Source organism: Phyllobates terribilis, unplaced genomic scaffold (assembly GCF_046119375.1).
Source record: "Phyllobates terribilis strain yellow unplaced genomic scaffold, ASM4611937v1 Scaffold_1__5_contigs__length_1240528914, whole genome shotgun sequence".
Taxonomy (NCBI): domain Eukaryota; kingdom Metazoa; phylum Chordata; class Amphibia; order Anura; family Dendrobatidae; genus Phyllobates; species Phyllobates terribilis.
In genome coordinates, this window is record NW_027362761.1 from 797296082 (window position 1) to 797315400 (window position 19319).

The 19319-nt window shown below is 48.5% G+C and overlaps 1 protein-coding gene across 2 annotated transcripts in view; it reads left to right on the forward strand.

Annotated features, from left to right (window-relative positions):
* The window catches only part of IDUA (alpha-L-iduronidase), a 157624-nt gene that overhangs the window by 103739 nt on the left and 34566 nt on the right, over positions 1-19319 (forward strand). Inside the window, exons 3-4 of one of the 2 annotated variants that reach the window (XM_073637075.1) lie at positions 4594-4676; positions 6528-6635. In XM_073637075.1, coding sequence (XP_073493176.1) covers positions 4594-4676; positions 6528-6635 — 191 coding nt within the window. The remainder of the gene's footprint in view (positions 1-4593; positions 4677-6527; positions 6636-19319) is intronic. The other variant, XM_073637076.1, reaches the window with a different exon arrangement.

Below are 19319 nucleotides of genomic sequence, written 5' to 3' on the forward strand. Positions count from 1 at the left end.
CACTGCCCTGTAGCTGTGGCGAGTGGGGTAATGGGGTTGGGGTTCACGTCAGCCTTGTATTTCAATAAAAACATGACCAGAATAGAGTATTTTAATGAATTAAAAAACACGTTTTTTGAATTTTTTTTTATTGCACGCCTCTGCAAATCTCTCGATCTCCTGAAAAAAACGTAAAATAACAAACAACAATATTCCTCACCTGCACGCCGTTAACGACGCAGTCCACGTACCGCCGAGTGTCCCATGACGATCCGGGTCACTTCTACAGCTGTGACATCAGAAATCACTGATGTCGCAGCTGTAGAATACAGCACTGTATACTGACAGGGGTGTAAAATCACCCCTGTCAGTATACATGCTGCAGGAGGCTACTGGGGTTCATCAGCTGAAGATCAGCTGATGAGCCCCGGTGAGCTAATCACCGAGGGAACATTCTTGGGAATGTTCTCAGGGGGTGAGCATCAGTTGATCGGTTACAAGACTGATGCCGGCAATCAGCTGATGGTCACGTGACCATCAGCTGATTGCTGCCGGCACTGATCACCTGATGGTCACATAACCATCAGCTGACCACTGACGTCACCGATCATCTGATGGTCACGCGACCATCAGCTGACCGCTGACATCACGGATCAGCTGATGGTCGCGTGACCATCGGGTGATCGGTGACGTCACCGCAGGTCCTGGCAGCGAAGGTCCTGGAAACGCATTAAAACCGCATCGTGTGCACATACCCTTATACTGTAACAAGTCATTTATCTAGACAGAGCATATTTTCATAGGTTTTCATTGCAAAGAGTATCAGATGAACCAGAACTCAGCCCCAGCAGTCCAAACAATATATTTTGTTTGCCTCTAAAGGTGTTTTGGCCCCTGCTTTAAACTCATGGGCCCCACTTTATCAAAGTGATTATGGCAGAATTCTGGCATAATTCACTTTGAAAAATTGAAAATGTTTGCACCTTTTGGAATTTTCAAGGCAGTTTTGCTTAGTTCTGCCAAAATGGGTAGAGATGGGGTGTGGCGCCACATGTCATCTAATTCATGACGAGCTGTGGCTTTCCTTATGCCAGAAATCTTACTAGTTCCTGACTGACTGGGTAAGATTTTTGGCGATGTGCATGACTCTTGTCAGAGACTCCTGATTCATAGAGACGTGCACCTCGTAATGAATCAGGAGAGACTGACTCCTACACGCCCCTTTATCAAGGCTAGCGTGAATATTGCTGATCTTGATGAATCAGGGCCATTATGTTTTTTTCAACTGTTAATGATATGTGGAAATACAAGTGCTTCTTACTAAATTAGAATCTCATCAAAAAGTTAATTTATTTCAGTTCTTCAATACAAAAAGTGAAACTCATATATTATATAGAGTCATTACAAACAGAGTGATCTATTTCAAGTGTTTATTCCTGTTAATGTTGATGATTATGGCTTACAGTCAATGAAAACACAAAAGTCATTATCTCAGTAAATTAGAATACTTTATAACAGCTTGAAAAATGTTTTTAAAATCCAAAATGTTGGCCTACTGAAATGTATGTTCAGTAAATGCACTCAATACTTGGTCAGGGCTCCTTTTGCATCAATTACTGCATCAATGTGGCATGGAGGCGATCAGCCTGTGGCACTGCTGAGGTGTTATGGAAGCCCAGGTTGCTTTGATAGCAGCCTTCAGCTCGTCTGCATTGTTGGCTCTGGTGTCTCTCATCTTCCTATAGACCAGGGGTCTCAAACTCATCTGGGCATATGGGCCGCACACAGAAAAACATTTAATTTGGGGGGGCCACATTATTTGCATGACAAAGTGACATTTTTAGTGATACCATTTTATTTTCTATACACCTTTTGAACTGGTCCTCATCTTGCAGACATGGTCTCCCATCCAGGTCCTTCATATTGCAGTCATGGTCCCCCATCCAGGTCCTTCATATTGCAGACATGGTCTCCCATCCAGGTCCCCCATATTGCAGACATGTTCTCCCATCCAGGTCCCCCATATTGCAGACATGGTCTCCCATCCAGGTCCCCCATATTGCAGACATGGTCCCCCATATTGCAGACATGGTCTCCCATCCACGTCCCCCATATTGTAGACATGGTCCCGCATCCAGGTCCCCCATATTGCAGACATGGTCCCCCATCCAGGTCCCCCATATTGCAGACATGGTCCCCCATATTGCAGACATGGTCCTCCATCCTGGTCCTTAGCTTGCAGACATGTCCCCCATCCAGGTCACCCCCATACTGCGCACAGGGTCCATCCGTCCCCCATACTGCGCACAGGGTCCCCGTCCCCCCATACTGCGCACAGGGTCCCCGTCCCCCCATACTGCGCACAGGATCCCCGTCCCCCCATACTGCGCACAGGATCCCCGTCCCCCCATACTGCGCACAGGGTCCCTGTCCCCCCATACTGCGCTCAGGGTCCCCGTCCCCCCATACTGCGCTCAGGGTCCCCGTCCCCCCATACTGCGCTCAGGGTCCCCGTCCCCCATACTGCACTCAGGGTCCCCGTCCCCCCATACTGCGCACAGGTCCCCTGTGCTGTATTTCACATGACAGAGAAAAAAAAAAGATTCTCACCTGTCCTCAGTTCCCTCGGCGTCCTTTCTGCACCTGTGGCCCACAGGCCCAGACCCCATAATGATCGCGGCTTTCTCCAGCAGCCGCCGACATCAGCGCTGTAATACCTGTGAATTGGAGCGCAGAGACCGGCTCTCTGCACAGCAATACCAGTGCCAGCCGCCGGCATATCAGAGGCCAGCAGCTGACATCTGCGCATGGCAGTGACGTCATACGCCGCTGCACTGGGACGCAGATGTCAGCTGCTGGCCTCTGATAGGCCGGTGGCTGGCACTGGTATTGCTGTGCGTAGAGCCAGTCTCTCCGTGATCGTTACCGGGTCTATGTGCCTGCCGGAGGGGCCGCATTTGGCCCGCGGGCCGCGAGTTTGAGACCCCTGCTCTAGACAATACCCCATTGATTCTCTATGGGGTTAAGGTCAGGTGAGTTTGTTGGCCAATCAAGCACAGTGATACTGTTGTTTTTAAACCAGGTATTGGTACTTTGGCGGTGTGGACAGGTGCCAAGTCCTGCTTGAGAATGAAATTTCCATCTCCAAAAAGCTTGTCAGCAGAGGGAAGCATGAAGTGCTCTAAAATTTCCTGGTAGATGGCTGCGCTGACTTTGGTCTTTATAAAACACAGTGGACCTACACCAGCAGATGACATGGCTCCCCAAACCATCACTGATTGTGGAAACTTCACACTAGACCTCAAGCAGCTTGGATTGTGTGCCTCTCCATTCTTCCTCCAGACTCTGGGACCTTGATTTCCAAATGAAATGCAAAATTTACTTTAATCTGAAAGCAACACCTTGGACCACTGAGCAACAGTCCAGGTCTTTTTCTCCTTGGCCTAGGTAACACTCTTCTGGAGTTTTGTATTGGTCATCAGTGGCTTTTCACAAGGAATGCGACACTTTGCCCATGTCCTGGATACGTCTATATGTGGTGGCTCTTGAAGCAATGACTCCAGCAGCAGTCCACTCCCAAATTTTTGAATGGCCTTTTCTTAACAATCCTTTCAAGTCTGCGATTATCCTGGTTGCTTGTGCACCTTTTCCTACCACACTTTTTCCTTCCACTCAACTTTCCATTAATAATATGCTTGGATACAGCACTCTGTGAACAGCCAGCTTCTTCTCAATGACCTTTTGTGGCTTACCCTACTTGTGGAGTGTGTCAATGACTGCCTTCTGGACATCTGTCAAGTCAGCAGTCTTCCCCATGATTGTGGTGCCTACTGAAACAGATTAAGGGACCTTTTTAAAAACGTAGGAAGCCTTTGCAGATGTTTTTTGTTAATTATTCTAATTTACTGAGATGACTTTTGTGTTTTCATTGGCTGTAAGCCATAATCATCAACATTAACAGAAATAAACACTTGAAATAGATCCCTCTGTTTGTAATGACTCTATATAATATATGAGTTTCACTTTTTGTATTGAAGAACTGAAATAAATTAACTTTTTGATGATATTCTAATTTAGTGAGAAGCACTTGTATGCAACTAGCTTTTCACATTCTAAATTTTCATCTATACATATAAAAAGTTATATAAAAAAATAACTTACATTCGTATTCATTTTATTGTTCTGTATCTAACCGAAATAACTTCTCTATGATAAATGATTATTTACAGTAAATGCTTATATGACATTCCCATCCAACTTGCCTTTGGGAACTTTATTATGTGTTATGGTGATGCCCTTACAGCAATATATTAAATGGTCTTGAACAATGGGTTTACAACAATGGGATATTTAATTCCATATCTGTTTTATTGCTTTCTTCCTTTCCTGTACTTTTATTCACTCCTTTCGGAGGCTTTCTCGGAGTGTCTTTTCCTCTGTTCCTCCCACATAAACTTCTATCCCATTTCCATGCATTTTGCCACGATCACCTTTCTATCCATTCCTTGTAAGTTGTACTTTATGAACTTCCCTAACTGCCTAGTAGTTCATATTTCCTAATAATTGACAGAACTACAAGGACTAATTCACATTATTTAATTCCTCATTCCTCAGAGTTCTTAATGGAAGAGTGCATTACAACTTCTCTCAGCTGGATGAATTTATGGATCTTCTAATGGACAATGGATTGGTGCCAGGTCAGAAATCTGGAATGCTAAAACTCTATAATATTCCAATAAATACTATATAAGAAAACTACTCATCAGACAAGTTTCCTTTGAATTACTAAATTTGAGGTGGGTGGGGGGGTTAACTAAATTACACTTTTAAGTGTCCTTAAAAAAACCTGGCGCTCATATAGTGCACGTTGAGACTTCTAGTTGGTTACATTAGGACATTTAAAGGGAATTTGTCAGCAAGTTTAGCTATGTAATCCGAGAGCAACATGACGGCAGGGCTGAGATCCTGATTCCAGTGATATGTCACTTACTAGGCTTTGTGTTGCTGTTTCAATAAAATCAGTGTTTTATCATTAAAAGATTATCACTGCTGTGTGTAATCACACCCCTACTACTGATGAGCAACTTTATTTCAATGTACAGTGTACACAGAAAGCTGTCAATCAGTGGTGTGGGCGGCGTCATACTTATTTCAGTATTCTGAGATCTGCAGCAGAGAAAAAAAGTGATTTTATAACAACTGCCACACCAAGTAAACTAAATGATGCATCGCTGGAATCAGGGTCTTTGCCCCTACATCATACTGCTCTCAGATTACATAGCAAAAACCTGGTGACAGATTCCCTTTAAAAATTCTTTTCTATCATGGTAAATATTAGTGTTTTGCTAGAATATACCATAGCTTTCTAATTAGTGAGATTCCATCTCTTCAACTCTAGGCAATCCCTACAAAAAAGTTAAAGGAGTTGTCCACTACTTTCACATTGATGCCCTATCCAAAGACACCCCCGGCGATCAGCTGTAATCGGTGCCACCATCCGGAGGTCCTTAACTGCGGTGCTTGGCCGTCAAGTTGTGGTGGCCAGCGCTTGTTACTGCACATTCGCCTCCTATTCAATTGAATGGTAGGCGGATGTGTAGTACCCTGCTGCGGCCACTACAGATGGACGGCCAAGCACCGCAGGTAAGGACTTCCGGCTTGCGGCTGCTGCCGGCACCTATAACAGCTGATCGGCGGGGGTGCCGCGTGCGGGACCCCAGCAAATCATACATTGATGTCCTGTCCTACGGATAGGGCATCAATGTGAAAGTAGTGGACAACTCTTTTAATATGCCCCTTTCAGCTTTTTCTCAGCACATTATTCATTTATTTATTATGCTTTGCTTATATAGCACCATCATATTCCATAGCTCTGTACAGACATTTCCATCACTGTCCCCATTGGGGCCCACAATCTAAGTTTCCTATCAGTATGTATTGTGACTATGCAAGGAAACCGGAGAACTCGGAGGAAACCCAAGCTTATATGTGGAAAGCATACAAACTTTTGGAGATGTTGTCCTTGGTTGGCGTTGGACTACATTATTCTATTTAAGGTATCTGTAGGGGTCTCTGGAGTGAGCCTTTGTTATAAGTCAGTGAACAAAACTTTTATAAAGCGAAAAGAGGAAATCTCCAGCGATGCACGTAAGTTAAAATTCAATAACCTTTATTCGATCCAGTTAAAACAACTTCTCAAAAAATAGCAACCACCAAGTATCCCCAATCAGGATCGATGCGTTTCGACTGCACCAGCCTTAGTCATGATCTGATGATCATGATTCAGATCATGACTGAGACTAGTGCAGTCTAAACCCGTCGAGGAGTTGTTTTAACTGGACCGAATAAAGATTATTGAATTTTAACTTACGGTACATGCATCGCAGAGATTTCCTCTTTTCTCTTTGTATCTACATGACCCGAACCAGGGCGGCTCTGTGATGATCCCAGCTGAAGCAAGGTGCATGTGAAACTGGTGAGCTGACTCTCCTCTTCCCTTTTTCCTTCTTTATGTTAACAAAACTTTTCTATCTCTTTTTTTTTTTAAGGTTTTGAATTGATGGGAAGCCCATCGGACTATTTTATTAATTTTGAAGATAAAGAGCAAGTGTTTGAATGGAGACAACTCATTTTCTTAACAGCAAAGCGATACATTGGTAAGTTGCTGCTTATTATTTGGTTGCATCTTAAGAAATTGATACATTAGTCGATTTGATCCAAAAAATGGATGATGTGAACCTCGTCACAGTCCACAGAGTAATTATTGGAACATTTTAATTATTCACAGGTCTTCCCATTACTGAGATAGGAGATGGCAGCTACTACTAATAAGATTCTATGTAGATATGAGGGGGAGGAGCTCTTTCTCTAGCTCCTCCCTCCTCCCATCTACATATACTGTTATCACTAGCAACTGCCATCTCCTATCTCAGTAATGGGAAAGTCTGTCTTCATGAAATACAGATTTTACCTCAGAATTGAGAATTTCAATAATGACTGATCAATTCTGGCAGAGAAAGAAGCAGATTTCTCTGATAAGATTTATTACAAACTTGCTTATTTTCATGTGTATTATTGATTCATGAAATAAAAATTAAAACAAAGGTTACACATTAAGATTAGGGATGAGCGAACGTGCTCGGTGATACTAAGATATCACTCGAGTATGTGGGTGCTCGGATGTGCTCGGTGTTCGGATTTGAAACTCGAATCCCCACCCCGCGTGTTTGACGCCTGTTACACAGCCAATAAGCATGCGGGGACTGCCTGCCAGTCACTGTAACGTCGCAGTCATCTTGGTAGTGGCATTACTGTGATTGGCTGGCCGCATTACCACATCAGAGTTTATAAAATGACAGGCACCGCCACGGTCGGCACACTGACACCATTGAACAGATCAGGGCCAGCTGTGATTGAAGGGAGAGAGCAGTTATCCAGGCCTGTGTGTGCACAGTTTAACTAATCAGAATCCTCTAGTGTTAATACTGGTGCTGATGCTGAACCATCATACTAACAGTCCTTTTAAGGGCTAATCCTGTACTTTGCTGTTTGTATCAGATAGATTCTTCATTTAGCCTAGGGACAGTTGCAGGATCAGGTAGAGTGGCAAAATACAGCCTGTAGGCAGGGCTTAGGGCTTTGCAGTCTGTTGTGAAATATATAGCTGCTGCACGGGACCAAAATATTGTCATCCATACAGTGTAACATGCTTAGTGTTACATTACGGTGGTATTACGCTCCAAAAAAACGTTCTAAAAATCTTTCTGGATTGAATTAGTAATCCATACAATGTAACGTACTTAGTGTTATATTATGGTGGTATTAACCTCCAAAAAAAGGTTCAAAAAATCTTTCTGGATTGAATTAGTCATCAATACAGTGTAACGTGGTTAGTGTTACATTACGGTGGTATATAAAACTCAAAAAAACTTTCAAAATGTTTTTTCTGGATTCACTTAGTCATCCATAGAGTTTAACATGGTTAGTGTTACATTACGGTGGTATTACTCTACAAAAAAACTGTCAAAAAGTCTTTCTGGATTGAATTAGTAATCCATACAGTGTAACGTGATTAGTGTTACATTACGGTGGTATTAACCTCTATAAAAACATTTAAAAATCTTTCTGGATTCAATTAGTAATTTATACTGTGTAACATGCTTTGTGTTACATTATGGTGGTATAGTAAATTCCAAAAACCGAAGCAGGCACAAAGAGGCAGTGGGGTGACCAGAGGGAGAAGGCGGGCAACTGTTCCGCAGAGCACCGACACTTGTGAATTTCTCTGTCAAAGTGTTAGGTGTTCCCCAGTCTGGGACTTTTTTAAAGAGAGTTCTGAGACAAAAAAATGGTCATTTGCAACTTGTGCCATGCCAAGATCAGCAGGGGCCTGACCACTAAGAGCCTAACCACCACAAGCATGATCAGGCATATGTCATCTAAGCAGCCAACTCGGTGGGTTAAACGAGTCCACGATTGGTGCCAGATGGTGACTCCACTGCCTCTTCCCCTGTGCTAGGTGCTTCCCAATCCCCTGTCTATGACACTGGCGCAGAGCACCTGTCCTTGCACATTCTGAGGCACCATCGTCAGACAAAAACTTTTCCCAGCACAGCGTTCAGCTGTCCTTACCCCAGGCCTTGAAACGAAAAAGAAAGTTCCCACCCACACACAGGCCCAAACGCTAAACGGGCACATTTCCAGGCTGCTTGAGGTGAAAATGTTGCCGTTTACGCTTGTAGATACGGAGGATTTCCGCCAACTCATGGGGGCAGCCGTCCCTCTGTACTCGGTCCTCAGCCGCCACTATTTCGCCCGGTGTGGCTTCTCCGCTGTCAGGACTCGAACCCAACAGCTCTTGTGCACCAAGCGGCAGCTCTTTCCTCTGATCTATTCAGCTCACTTGACAGTTTCTTGCTAGCTCGGATTCTAGTACCTGTGTTCTTCCTGAGTGGCTGCACTTTGTGTTGGTCCTAATTGGCTTCATCCTGTGAGTTCCTGATTGAACATCCTATTTAATTAAATCTGGCCTGGCACCTCCTTGCGAGATTATTGAGCTCCCAGCCTTTAGTCAAGCTCTCCCTTCACCTGCTGTCTAATTCAAGATTGGCTTTTCCTGACTGCGCAACCTGCTAAATCCTTCAAGACTATACTGCTGTTCCTGAGTATCGACCTCTGGCTTTTCCTGACTATGCTACCTGCCTTTGCTGCTCCTAGTGGTTGCAATATCACTACTGCAACCCAGGTCAGTTCCTAACACCCGCATTGTACCAACACGTATTCATCAACCCGTGCAGTTACTTGGATTGTACACTTAGCGACCGACACGTGGACAAGCGCTTGTGGTGAAGGACCCTACATTTCCCTGATGGCACACTGGGTGAACATTGTGGAGTCTGGGGCCGAGCCCCACCCTAGCACAGCACATGGGTTACCGACCCTGAGGATTGCTGGCCCTACTTCTATCAGGGTTTCCTCCACCTCCTACAACAGTTCCTCCACCCCCTCCTGCTCCTCCTCATCCTCCATCTCCAACTTGGTATCTCAGAGCACATCGTCCACATCAACCGGATGCTGGAATGTCTGCAGCACTGCCCCAGTGAAGCGGCAACAGGCTCTTCTGAAGCTAATTTGTCTAGGGTACAAACCGCACACCGCGGCAGAGTTATTGAAAGGAATAACAGACCAGACAGATCTGTGGCTCTCGCCGCTGAACCTCCAACCAGGCATGGTCGTGTGTTATAATGACCATAACCTGGTGGCAGCTGTGAAGCTTGGCAAGCTCGCACAGGTACCATGCTTGGCTCACGTGCTAATCTTGGTGGTTCAGTGGTTTCTGAAAACCTACGCAGATTTACCAGAGCTTCTGGTCAAGGTACGCTGCGTCAGTGCCCATTTCCGCAAGTCGGCTACAGCTGCCACTGCTCTGGCAGAGCGGCATCAGCGCATGCAAGTGCCAGCTCACCAACTGATGTGCGACGTCATCATGCCCTGGAACTCCACACTGCACATGGTGACAAGGCTTTGCGAGCAGCAGAGGACAGCTGTGGAATACCAGCTCCAAAACGTCCGTCGGTATTCTGGGCAGCCTTCGCACATAACATCTGAAGAGTGGGAATGGATGTCTGACATTTCTGCAGTTCTCCAAGATTTTGAGTACTCCACAAAGATGGTGAGCAGCGATGACGCCATAATCAGCACAACAATACCGCTTCTGTGCCTACATAAACAGTCGTTGCTCACAATTAAACCTGAAGCTTTGCATGCTAATCAGGTGGAGATGGAGGAAGAAATGAGACAAGGCGATACTACCCATCCCAGCCTCATCTCATCTGCTCATCGCTGATTGGGTAACAATGAGGAGGTGGAGGCTGAGGAGTAGGAGCAAGAGATGGAGAGTAGTCATAATGGTGGAGACAGGAAAGTGTTGGCTGATGGGAGCTTGGCCGACTTTATGTACCGCTGCCTTTCCTGTGACCCTTGCGCTACATTCATCTAGGCCAAAAAAGAGTACTGGTTGTCCACCCTGCTAGACCCACGCTACAAGGAGAACTTTGTATCTCTCCTTCCCGAGGCGGAGAGATCTACTAAAATGGTGCTATACCAGAAGGCCATTGTGGAAAATATGTTAAAAAATTCTCATCAGACAACGCTAGCGGCAGGGGGCAAGCTTCCTTGCCCAACCAAGGAGGAGAGTCAAGGGAGACACAGATACAGCAGAGGCAGGGGTACACTTCAAAGGCCTGGGCCAATTTCATGACACACTCCCAGCATCCATGCCCTGATGACTGGGTATTTTTGACAAGGAGGGGAAAGTTTTTGAAGATGGTCAAGCAATACCTGGCCAAGAAAACCAGCATACTCCCTAATTACTCTGCGACCTTCAACTGTTGGGTCTCTAAGCTGGACACCTGGCATGAACTGTCCCTCTATGCTTTAGAGGTGTTGTGCTGCCCTGCCACTAGCGTCTTGTCTGAGCGGGTTTTTAGTGCCACCGGGAGGGTCATAACAGACAGGCGCTTTTGGCTGTCGACAGAATATGCTGACAGGCTCACCCTGGTACAAAATGAATAAGGCCTTGATTAGCCTCGACTTTTCCACACCACCAGATGACAACAGCACATAAAGCGTTTTTAATCTTCAATATTTGAGTGAGGCCCACCAGCTGTTGCCTTCAATGGTCTATGAATAACTGAATGACCCTCCTTATAATTTTTTCCTGGCTTTGCACTGTGTGCAGAGCCTTTATGAGTGTATAAGTGTCACAACTACACTTTCTTAATTTTTTTATGAGGCACTCCATTTGGTGCCTTCAAGGGTGTATGGATGACCCTCTTTATCATTTTGTTTCTGGCTTTGCTCTGTGTGCAGAGCCTTCATGACTGTAGGAGTACCACAACTACACTTTCTTAATATTTGAATGAGGCACTACAGTTGGTGCCTTCAAGGGTGTATGGATGACTCTGCTTGTAATTTTTGGCAGGCTTTGCACTTAGTGCATAGCCTTTATGAGTCTAAGAGTACCAATACATGACAATTTGAACATAATGTGTATGAGGCCCCCCTTTAATAAAAATTGCAATTATGGTTTACTTAAGTTATTATTCTTTTAAATCCTTTTTAAATTTTGCCTTATGTACAAGTCATTGTACAGGAAAGATTGTTTCTTAACATTTTTTTTAAAGTAAACTCCAGTTTCTCTTTGATTCTGAATGTTTTATTGTTAGGCTTTAAAATGGAGTAAAAGTGTGTTGTTCTCAGCAGCAATCTGGGAATCAGAGATGTCTTCCCCATGCTGTTCTCCTTCCATTCACCACTTTTTCCATCAATTTCAACATTTTCACTGCCCCCCAGAGATCTTTGTAGGGTCTGCCAGAAAAATGCTCGGATTTGCCATTATACTTATTATTCGAAACGAGCATCTGAGCATTAGTAATTGCTCGGTTTGAGTAACGAGCATCCAAGCATTTTAGTGCTTGCTCGTCCCTAATTAAGATATATGCACTGGCATAGCATGAGGTACTGATGTGATACTGTGGGCGCAGCACAGTGGCTCAGTGGTTAGCACTGCAGCCTTGCAGCGCTGGGGTCCTTTGTTCAAATCCCACCAAGGACAACATCAGTAAGGAGTTTGTATGTTCTCCCAGTGTTTGTGTGGGTTTCCTCCGGTTTCCTCCCAGACTCCAAAGACATACTGATAGGTAATCAAGATTGTGAGCCCCAATGGGGACAGCCATAATAATGCATGTAAAGCGCTGCAGAATATGTTGGCACTCTATAAAAATAAAGAATATAAAAAATAAAGATTATTACTGTATGTTTATGACGCGCCCCTGGGCCTGTGTCGCGCTGTGTTGCGCACGCGGGAGCTTACCCAGAGCCGGATCTCTTTAGGGTTGTAGTCTCGTGGCGGTGATCCGGTCCGTGCTCAGGGAGTCAGACTAAGTGGCGCTGTATTAGCGGTAGATGTTGGACGACTACGCCACCCGTTGAGTACAGCTAAGGAGCTGCTGCTGCAGGGCAGACCACTGAGGCCGGTGGTAGGATTGTGCAGCGTGATAGTATAACCCCAACGGGAGGGGTATGGCCTCAGGGCAGCCGACGTGGATGATGGGGGTAGCAGGAACCACTCGGAGACGGTACGGTGTAGTTCAGGGTCTTTACTGGTGACAAAGATAGACCCTCCCGGAGTACTGGCTAGCGATTGGGGCCTGGTCAGTCCTTGAGCAGATGGGATCTCCCCTGGCCAGGCGGAGTTGTAGGCCTCCCAAACTAACGATACTCTTCCGGCTACCTTGCTAGAGGCGGGTATAAGTAGCCCACGTCCCTGAGTGTACCGTGTGGTGCTCACCCGTATGGCCGGTGACTCGGGGCCTTCGAGTAGCTTCCGCTCCACGACGGCGGTGCTGGTCCCACGCGTGTGACCGTGCCTTCGGGTTTCTGGGCCAGGGGACCTGCAATCCCCTGCCGGTCGGTTTCTGCTGCTGGATAGGAGTTAGTCCCCACAGCCTCGGACTCCGGGTCCGGTGATAACTTCTCAGTCAGGGCGAGCTCTGCGGCTGCCAGCCCCTGACTCCTTGTAGCACTGCTCCCACAGAGCTCCTGATGTTCTTTTCCTATATCTGCTTCTCTGTCTCTACTTCTTCTCTACTCACTAACCCTGCCTCAGCCCTAGGTTTATATAGGGGAAGTTCTTCCCCTCCCAGGACTGGGCAGGAGGTGTGGCATGCATAGGATCCCTGACCAAGAGACCTCCCACCTGCTCTCAGACGTAATATCTCTATCACTGTGGCAACCAGACCCCTGGGGTGTCACATTCCCCCCTAGTGAAATTTAGTACTCCGGGACTAAACATATTTTTTAGAAAAACATAACAAGGTATAAACAATAATAATACAATAAGAAAAACACATAAAGATGGTTACGGCGTGTCCGCAACCGGGTGCAGTTTTGAAGAAAAGCAAGGTGTCCATTTCACCAAAACAGGGAGACGTAACCAGGTAGGGGTCTGTCCTGCCCCGAGTCCTTAACAGTCTTTAGTCCATTCCTAGGTTACGCTCCAACCAATTGTACAAGGATTCCCGGTAAATCCACCAAGGACTCCTAAAAATAACTAGAAACACATAATTATTTACAAGTAACAGACAGGTGACCACAAATAAAACAATTTAAACACTTCAAATCCTCCAACGTGCGGGTAACTGGCCTCTAGTGGCCCTAGTGGACCTACGGAGCTGACTGTCTGGCCCTGAACTACAGGGTGTAGGAGCTGTCAAGGGTAAACTGGGCAGCTGTCTACGGGCTCTTTGGCTCACTAGGGGTACGGCAGGCTCACTATGAGCAGAGGGTTGATCCTCCTGTTCTGCTTGTGTGGAGTCTGCTGCCTCCTGGACCGGCTGCTCTTCCAGCTCTACCTGTTGCTCCGTAGGCACTTGGGATGCTGGTTGGAGGAACGTGAGGACGGGTACCACAACTGCACCATTGACTTGAGTCCAGGACCGAGGGAAGTCTCCGAGCACAGTACTAACCATATCTTCCCTTTCCTCTACGGGTCGAGGGTCTTCTTGCTCTCCTTCTGGGTTCCTTAGCTGTTCGGGACACTTCTTCAGGTGATCCCGGGATACAATGGCTGTGGTTTCCCCTCCGTCTTTACTGATGGTACAGACCTTTGGGTTGTCGTGGCTTGAGGGCAGTACGGTGTACGGGTCCTTCTCCCACTGGTCGTCCAACTTGTGGAGCCGTCTCTTCCTCTTCAAGACCTGCTCTCCGGGTACCAGGGGAACAGCGGGAGCATACTGGTTGTAAGTTTTCTCTTGTCTTTCCCTAGCGAGACAGAGACTTCGCTCCACGCTCTCCTGTACTTTCCGGTACTGCTGCTGCCTCTCTGTGTCCCAGTCTGCTTCCGGTGAAGTGTCCTCGGGTGTCAGGACTCCCATCTCCAGGTCAACAGGTAGCTTACCAGGCCTTGCCCTCATTAGGTAAGCCGGGGTACAGTTGGTGGAACCTACAGGGATGTAGTTGTACAGGTCCACCAGGTCGGGCAGCTTCTCAGGCCACAGACTGCGTTCTTCCAGGGGCAACGTTTTCAGAAGATCCATTACCACCTGGTTCATTTTCTCACAGAGTCCATTAGTTTGCGGATGATAGGGTGTCGTCCTTATCTTCCGGCAGCCATACAGATTGCAGAATTCCTGGAAGACCTCCGCTTCAAAGGCAGGTCCCTGGTCCGTCAGCACTTGGTCCGGGTACCCGTGTGGACGGCAGAAGTGCTGCTGGAAGGCTCTAGCTGCTGTTTGAGCTGTTAAGTCCTTAACGGGGACGACAACCAAGAACCGGGAGTAATGATCCACAATGGTTAACGCGTAGACGTAGCCACTTCTGCTTGGGGTCAGTTTTACATGATCCAAGGCTACCAGTTCCAACGGCTGCTTGGTGACGATGGACTGAAGGGGGGTCTTCTGGCTGGCACGGTCCTTCCTTCTTAGGTTGCACGGGCCACAGTCTCTGCACCACCTCTCGATGGTTCCCCTCATGCCTACCCAGTGGAACCGCCCGCGCAGCAGGAACTCCAGCTTCTTCCATCTGAAGTGTCCAGCCCCGTCGTGGTATGCCTCCATCACCATGGCTGCGTCTCTTCGTGGCACCACTACTTGCCAGATTAGTTCATGCGTCCGGGAGTTAACCATTCTGCGGCACAACTTCCCCTTGTAAAGGAACAGTCGACTCTTCTCAGCCCACAGTTGTTTGGCTTCCTCCGGAGCGTCTGGGTCAAGGCGAGCCTCTGGCCAAGTCAGCATCTCCTTCACCAGTCGGACGGCAGGGTCACTGTCTTGCGTTTCCTCCCAGTTGTAGTGAGGCAAGGGGTTAACCGTAGCGGCTTGCTTACTCCTTACCCGATGGGAATACTGGATAGTCCCATGACGGTGGAACGCGGGGAGTTCGACTTCTTCCAGTCCCTCTGGATCTTCCCCTACGTCCGGTAGGTTTGGCATCCTGGACAGGGCGTCCGCGTTGGTATTGGAGCGTCCTGCCCGGTATTTGATTGTGAACTCATAGTTGGACAGACGGGCCATCCATCTCTGCTCTAGGGCACCGAGTCTTGCCGTGTCCAGGTGTGTCAACGGGTTGTTATCCGTGTACACGGTGAACCGGGAAGAAGCGAGGTAGTGCTTAAAGCGTTCGGTGACTGCCCACACCACTGCCAGGAACTCTAGCTTAAATGAGCTGTAATTCTCAGGGTTTCTTTCGGTGGGTCGCAGTTTTCGACTGGCGTAAGCGATTACTCGTTCTTTCCCCTGCTGGATCTGGGACAGTACGGCTCCTAGCCCGATGTTACTTGCGTCGGTGTAGAGGATAAAGGGCTGGCTGTAATCAGGGTACGCCAGGATTTCATCCCCCGTGAGGGCCATCTTCAGCTGGCGGAAGGACTCTTCTTCTAACTTCTCCCATTTGAAGGGCGGCTTCTGGTTCTTGGCCTTCCGGGACTGGCCTATCAGGAGGTCCTGCATAGGAGCTGCCTTTTTGGTGAAACCGGGGATGAATCTGCGGTAATAGCCTATCAACCCGAGGAACTGCCGCACTTCCTTTACACTGGAGGGACTTGGCCATTCCTTAATTGCGGTGATCTTATCAGGGTCGGGAGCCACTCCGTCAGCGCTCACCACGTGTCCCAGGTACTGCACCTTTGGTTTTAGGAGGTGACACTTGGAGGGTTTTACCTTTAGGCCGTAGTTTGCCAGAGCTTCGAACACTTCCGCCAGGTGTTTCAGGTGGTCCTCATAAGTCTTGGAATATACGATGACATCGTCCAGGTACAACAGGACCGTCTCGAAGTTTCTGTGGCCCAGACAGCACTCCATTAATCGTTGAAAGGTTCCTGGTGCGTTACAGAGTCCGAACGGCATGCAGGTAAACTCGCTAAGTCCCATCGGGGTGGTGAATGCGGTCTTCTCCCGGTCCGCCTCTGCTACAGGAACCTGCCAGTACCCGCTAGTGAGATCCAAGGTAGAGAAGAAGTTAGCAGATCTTAAAGCAGCCAAAGACTCCTCTATCCTTGGTAAGGGGTACGCATCCTTGTGTGTGATACGGTTGATTTTCCGGTAATCTACACACATCCTCATGGTGTTGTCTTTCTTTTTGACTAAGACTAGTGGAGCTGCCCAGGGGCTACAGCTATCCCTGATCACCCCAGCCTCCTTCATGTCCCTAAGCATCCCCTTGGCGTGTTGGTAGTGTGCAGGGGGTACGGGTCGATACCTCTCTTTTATGGGAGGATGGTCTCCCATGGGGATGTGGTGTTCTACCCCCTTGACTCGCCCGAAGTCTAACGGGTGTTTACTAAACACTCTCTCGTACTCTTGAACCACCCGATAGACTCCCTGTTTCTGGTGTGAGGGAGTGGAGTCAGTACACAAATGTAGTTGCTGACACCAGTCCTCCATTGTTTTCTGAGAGCCGTTACCTTCCTCCGGGGAAGATGGAGGCAAGGGTTCTACGGACTGTATGGAATCTTGATTGATGGTATACAATTTGGCTAGCGTGGCATACCGGGGCAGGTACACTTCCCTCTTCCCGATATTTATTATGCGAACGGGCACCCTCCCATGGCGTACATTGACCACCCCCCGTGCTGTCAAAATGGTGGGCCTACTGTCTGAGTAAACTGGTTCTACCATTGCCTGGTAATCTCTACCTCTCAGACCAATAGCTGCCCGGCACCAAATCATCATTTCACTTTTCGGGGGCATGGCAATAGGGAAAGGGTCACACATTCGCACGCTACCAATCTCACCACCGGAGAGTTCTAGCTGTTGCCGTCGCATCAGTGCCCGGATCTCTTTCTGGAGCACTCGCTGCTGGCCGGAGCTGGCGTTCTTGGCAACCTGCTGTAAAAGGAAAATCACCTCTGCAAGACAATTTTCAATTACATTAGTTCCTAGAGTTATCTTTGGGTGACTCTCGTGTTTGTCAATGTCTACAATGATCAGTCCCTGTGCTGCCAGTTCGACTCTACCGATTTTAATGGTCACCTCTTTAAATCCAATCTGTGGCACGGGCTGACCATTGCTGGCGATGATACTCAAGTCGTCGTCAGGGTAGCGGGTGATATCCGAGTCATTCCAGTACTGCTTGAAGAGCACGTATGGGATGGTGGTGACCTGTGACCCGGTGTCCAGTAGGGCACTCATAGGAATGCCATCCAGTACCACGGGTAAGACTGGACGTCCTCCCACATATTTGTCACGCCAGTTCGATGGGCCTGGTGATCTTTTTCCTGGGGGTTGGCCCTCTACCCCAGGTTGTGCCAGTTTAAAGGACAGTACCTTGCCATATGTCCGGGTTGATTGCAGCGGCGGCAGATGGGTCGTCCGTCCTCGTTGTATCGGTCGCTGGGTCTTCCTCTGGCCGGTGGGGTCCTCCTTGGTCGACGCCACGGGATGTCCTCCGGTCCGGATGCCAGCTGGATCTTCCCTGGAGTGGAAACCTGTAAAGACTGCACAGTTCGGGTTAGCGCAGCAACGCTTTTAGCTAGCTCTTGGACCTGATGGTGCAGGTCTGGAGCCGGGTCATTGTTCAAAGCCTGCGCACCAGCTCCCACAGGCCCTGCCGACAAGGGCGCCGCCTCCTGGTGGTAAGTGGTAGTGGGGCGTCTGGGGGTCACAACGCCACCTGGTGCCGGTTCTCGAAGCACCTGGATGGCTCTGTCCTTGAACTGTGCAAATCCCAGATGAGGGTCCTGTAAGGCCATTGCCCGCAACTGGGTTCGGTGGGCATTGCAATATAAACCCTCTATAAATTGTTCAGTCAACAGCCTGTCCTCGTCTCCCACGCCGTCAGGGTCGGTCTGCTTAATGGCTCTCAGGGCCTCTTGTAGGTTCAGGGCATAGTCCCTTATACTCTCATGTGCCCGCTGTTTGCACCCGTAGAATCTAAGCTTGATCTCGGCTGAGGTGCGGGTATCAAAGGTGTCCCTCAGCCGGGTTAGTATCCCTGCGACCGTCCTCCCCCCAGGTGGCCAGGACTTTACCTCCCTTTGGGCTGCCCCGGTTAATTGGGCCACCAGGATGCTCACTTTTTGCTCCTCTGTGAGGGGGTACACCTGGAAGAGGCTATCCAGCTTTTCTCTAAAGTCATGCAGGGTATGTGACTCCCCTGAGTACTGGGGTAGCCAGGCTGCCCCCGGGATATAGGGCATGGTGAAAGGCATGACCGCAACAGCGGTGGCGCTGGCGGGGGTTGAAGCGGTGAAGCTCTCCTCCGTATCCGACATCCTTCTCCCCCCTAGTGGACCGTGGCCTACCTTGCGATGATCCTCTTCCGTAGGCCGCGGCTCCGCAGTGGATCGTCAGGGTTGAGGACCTTCCGTCGCGCTCCTGTGACGTCGGCGTCTGCTGGGCTCCTTCCAGGACCTTACGCAACGTCCGGACGTGAGGCGGGGCTTCAGTTCTCGCGCGCTTTCGGAGTCCACGCCCCTCTTCTTCCCGCGCGGCGTCCTCAAGATGGCGTCCAATGGCGGGAAAACTCCACGTATGGCGGGAAGAAGGCCGAAGATGGCGCCGGATGGCGGGAAAACTCCACCGATGGCGGGAAGGAAGCGGAAGATGGCGCCAGATGGCGGGAATCTTCACCACAGGTAAGTTTGAACAGTCTTTTTCAGGCACGCAGTACCCGGTGGTTGCGGGCACGAAATCCTGCCGACTACGCCAAAAGTTGACGCGCCCCTGGGCCTGTGTCGCGCTGCGTTGCGCACGCGGGAGCTTACCCAGAGCCGGATCTCTTTAGGGTTGTAGTCTCGTGGCGGTGATCCGGTCCGTGCCCAGGGAGTCAGACTAAGTGGCGCT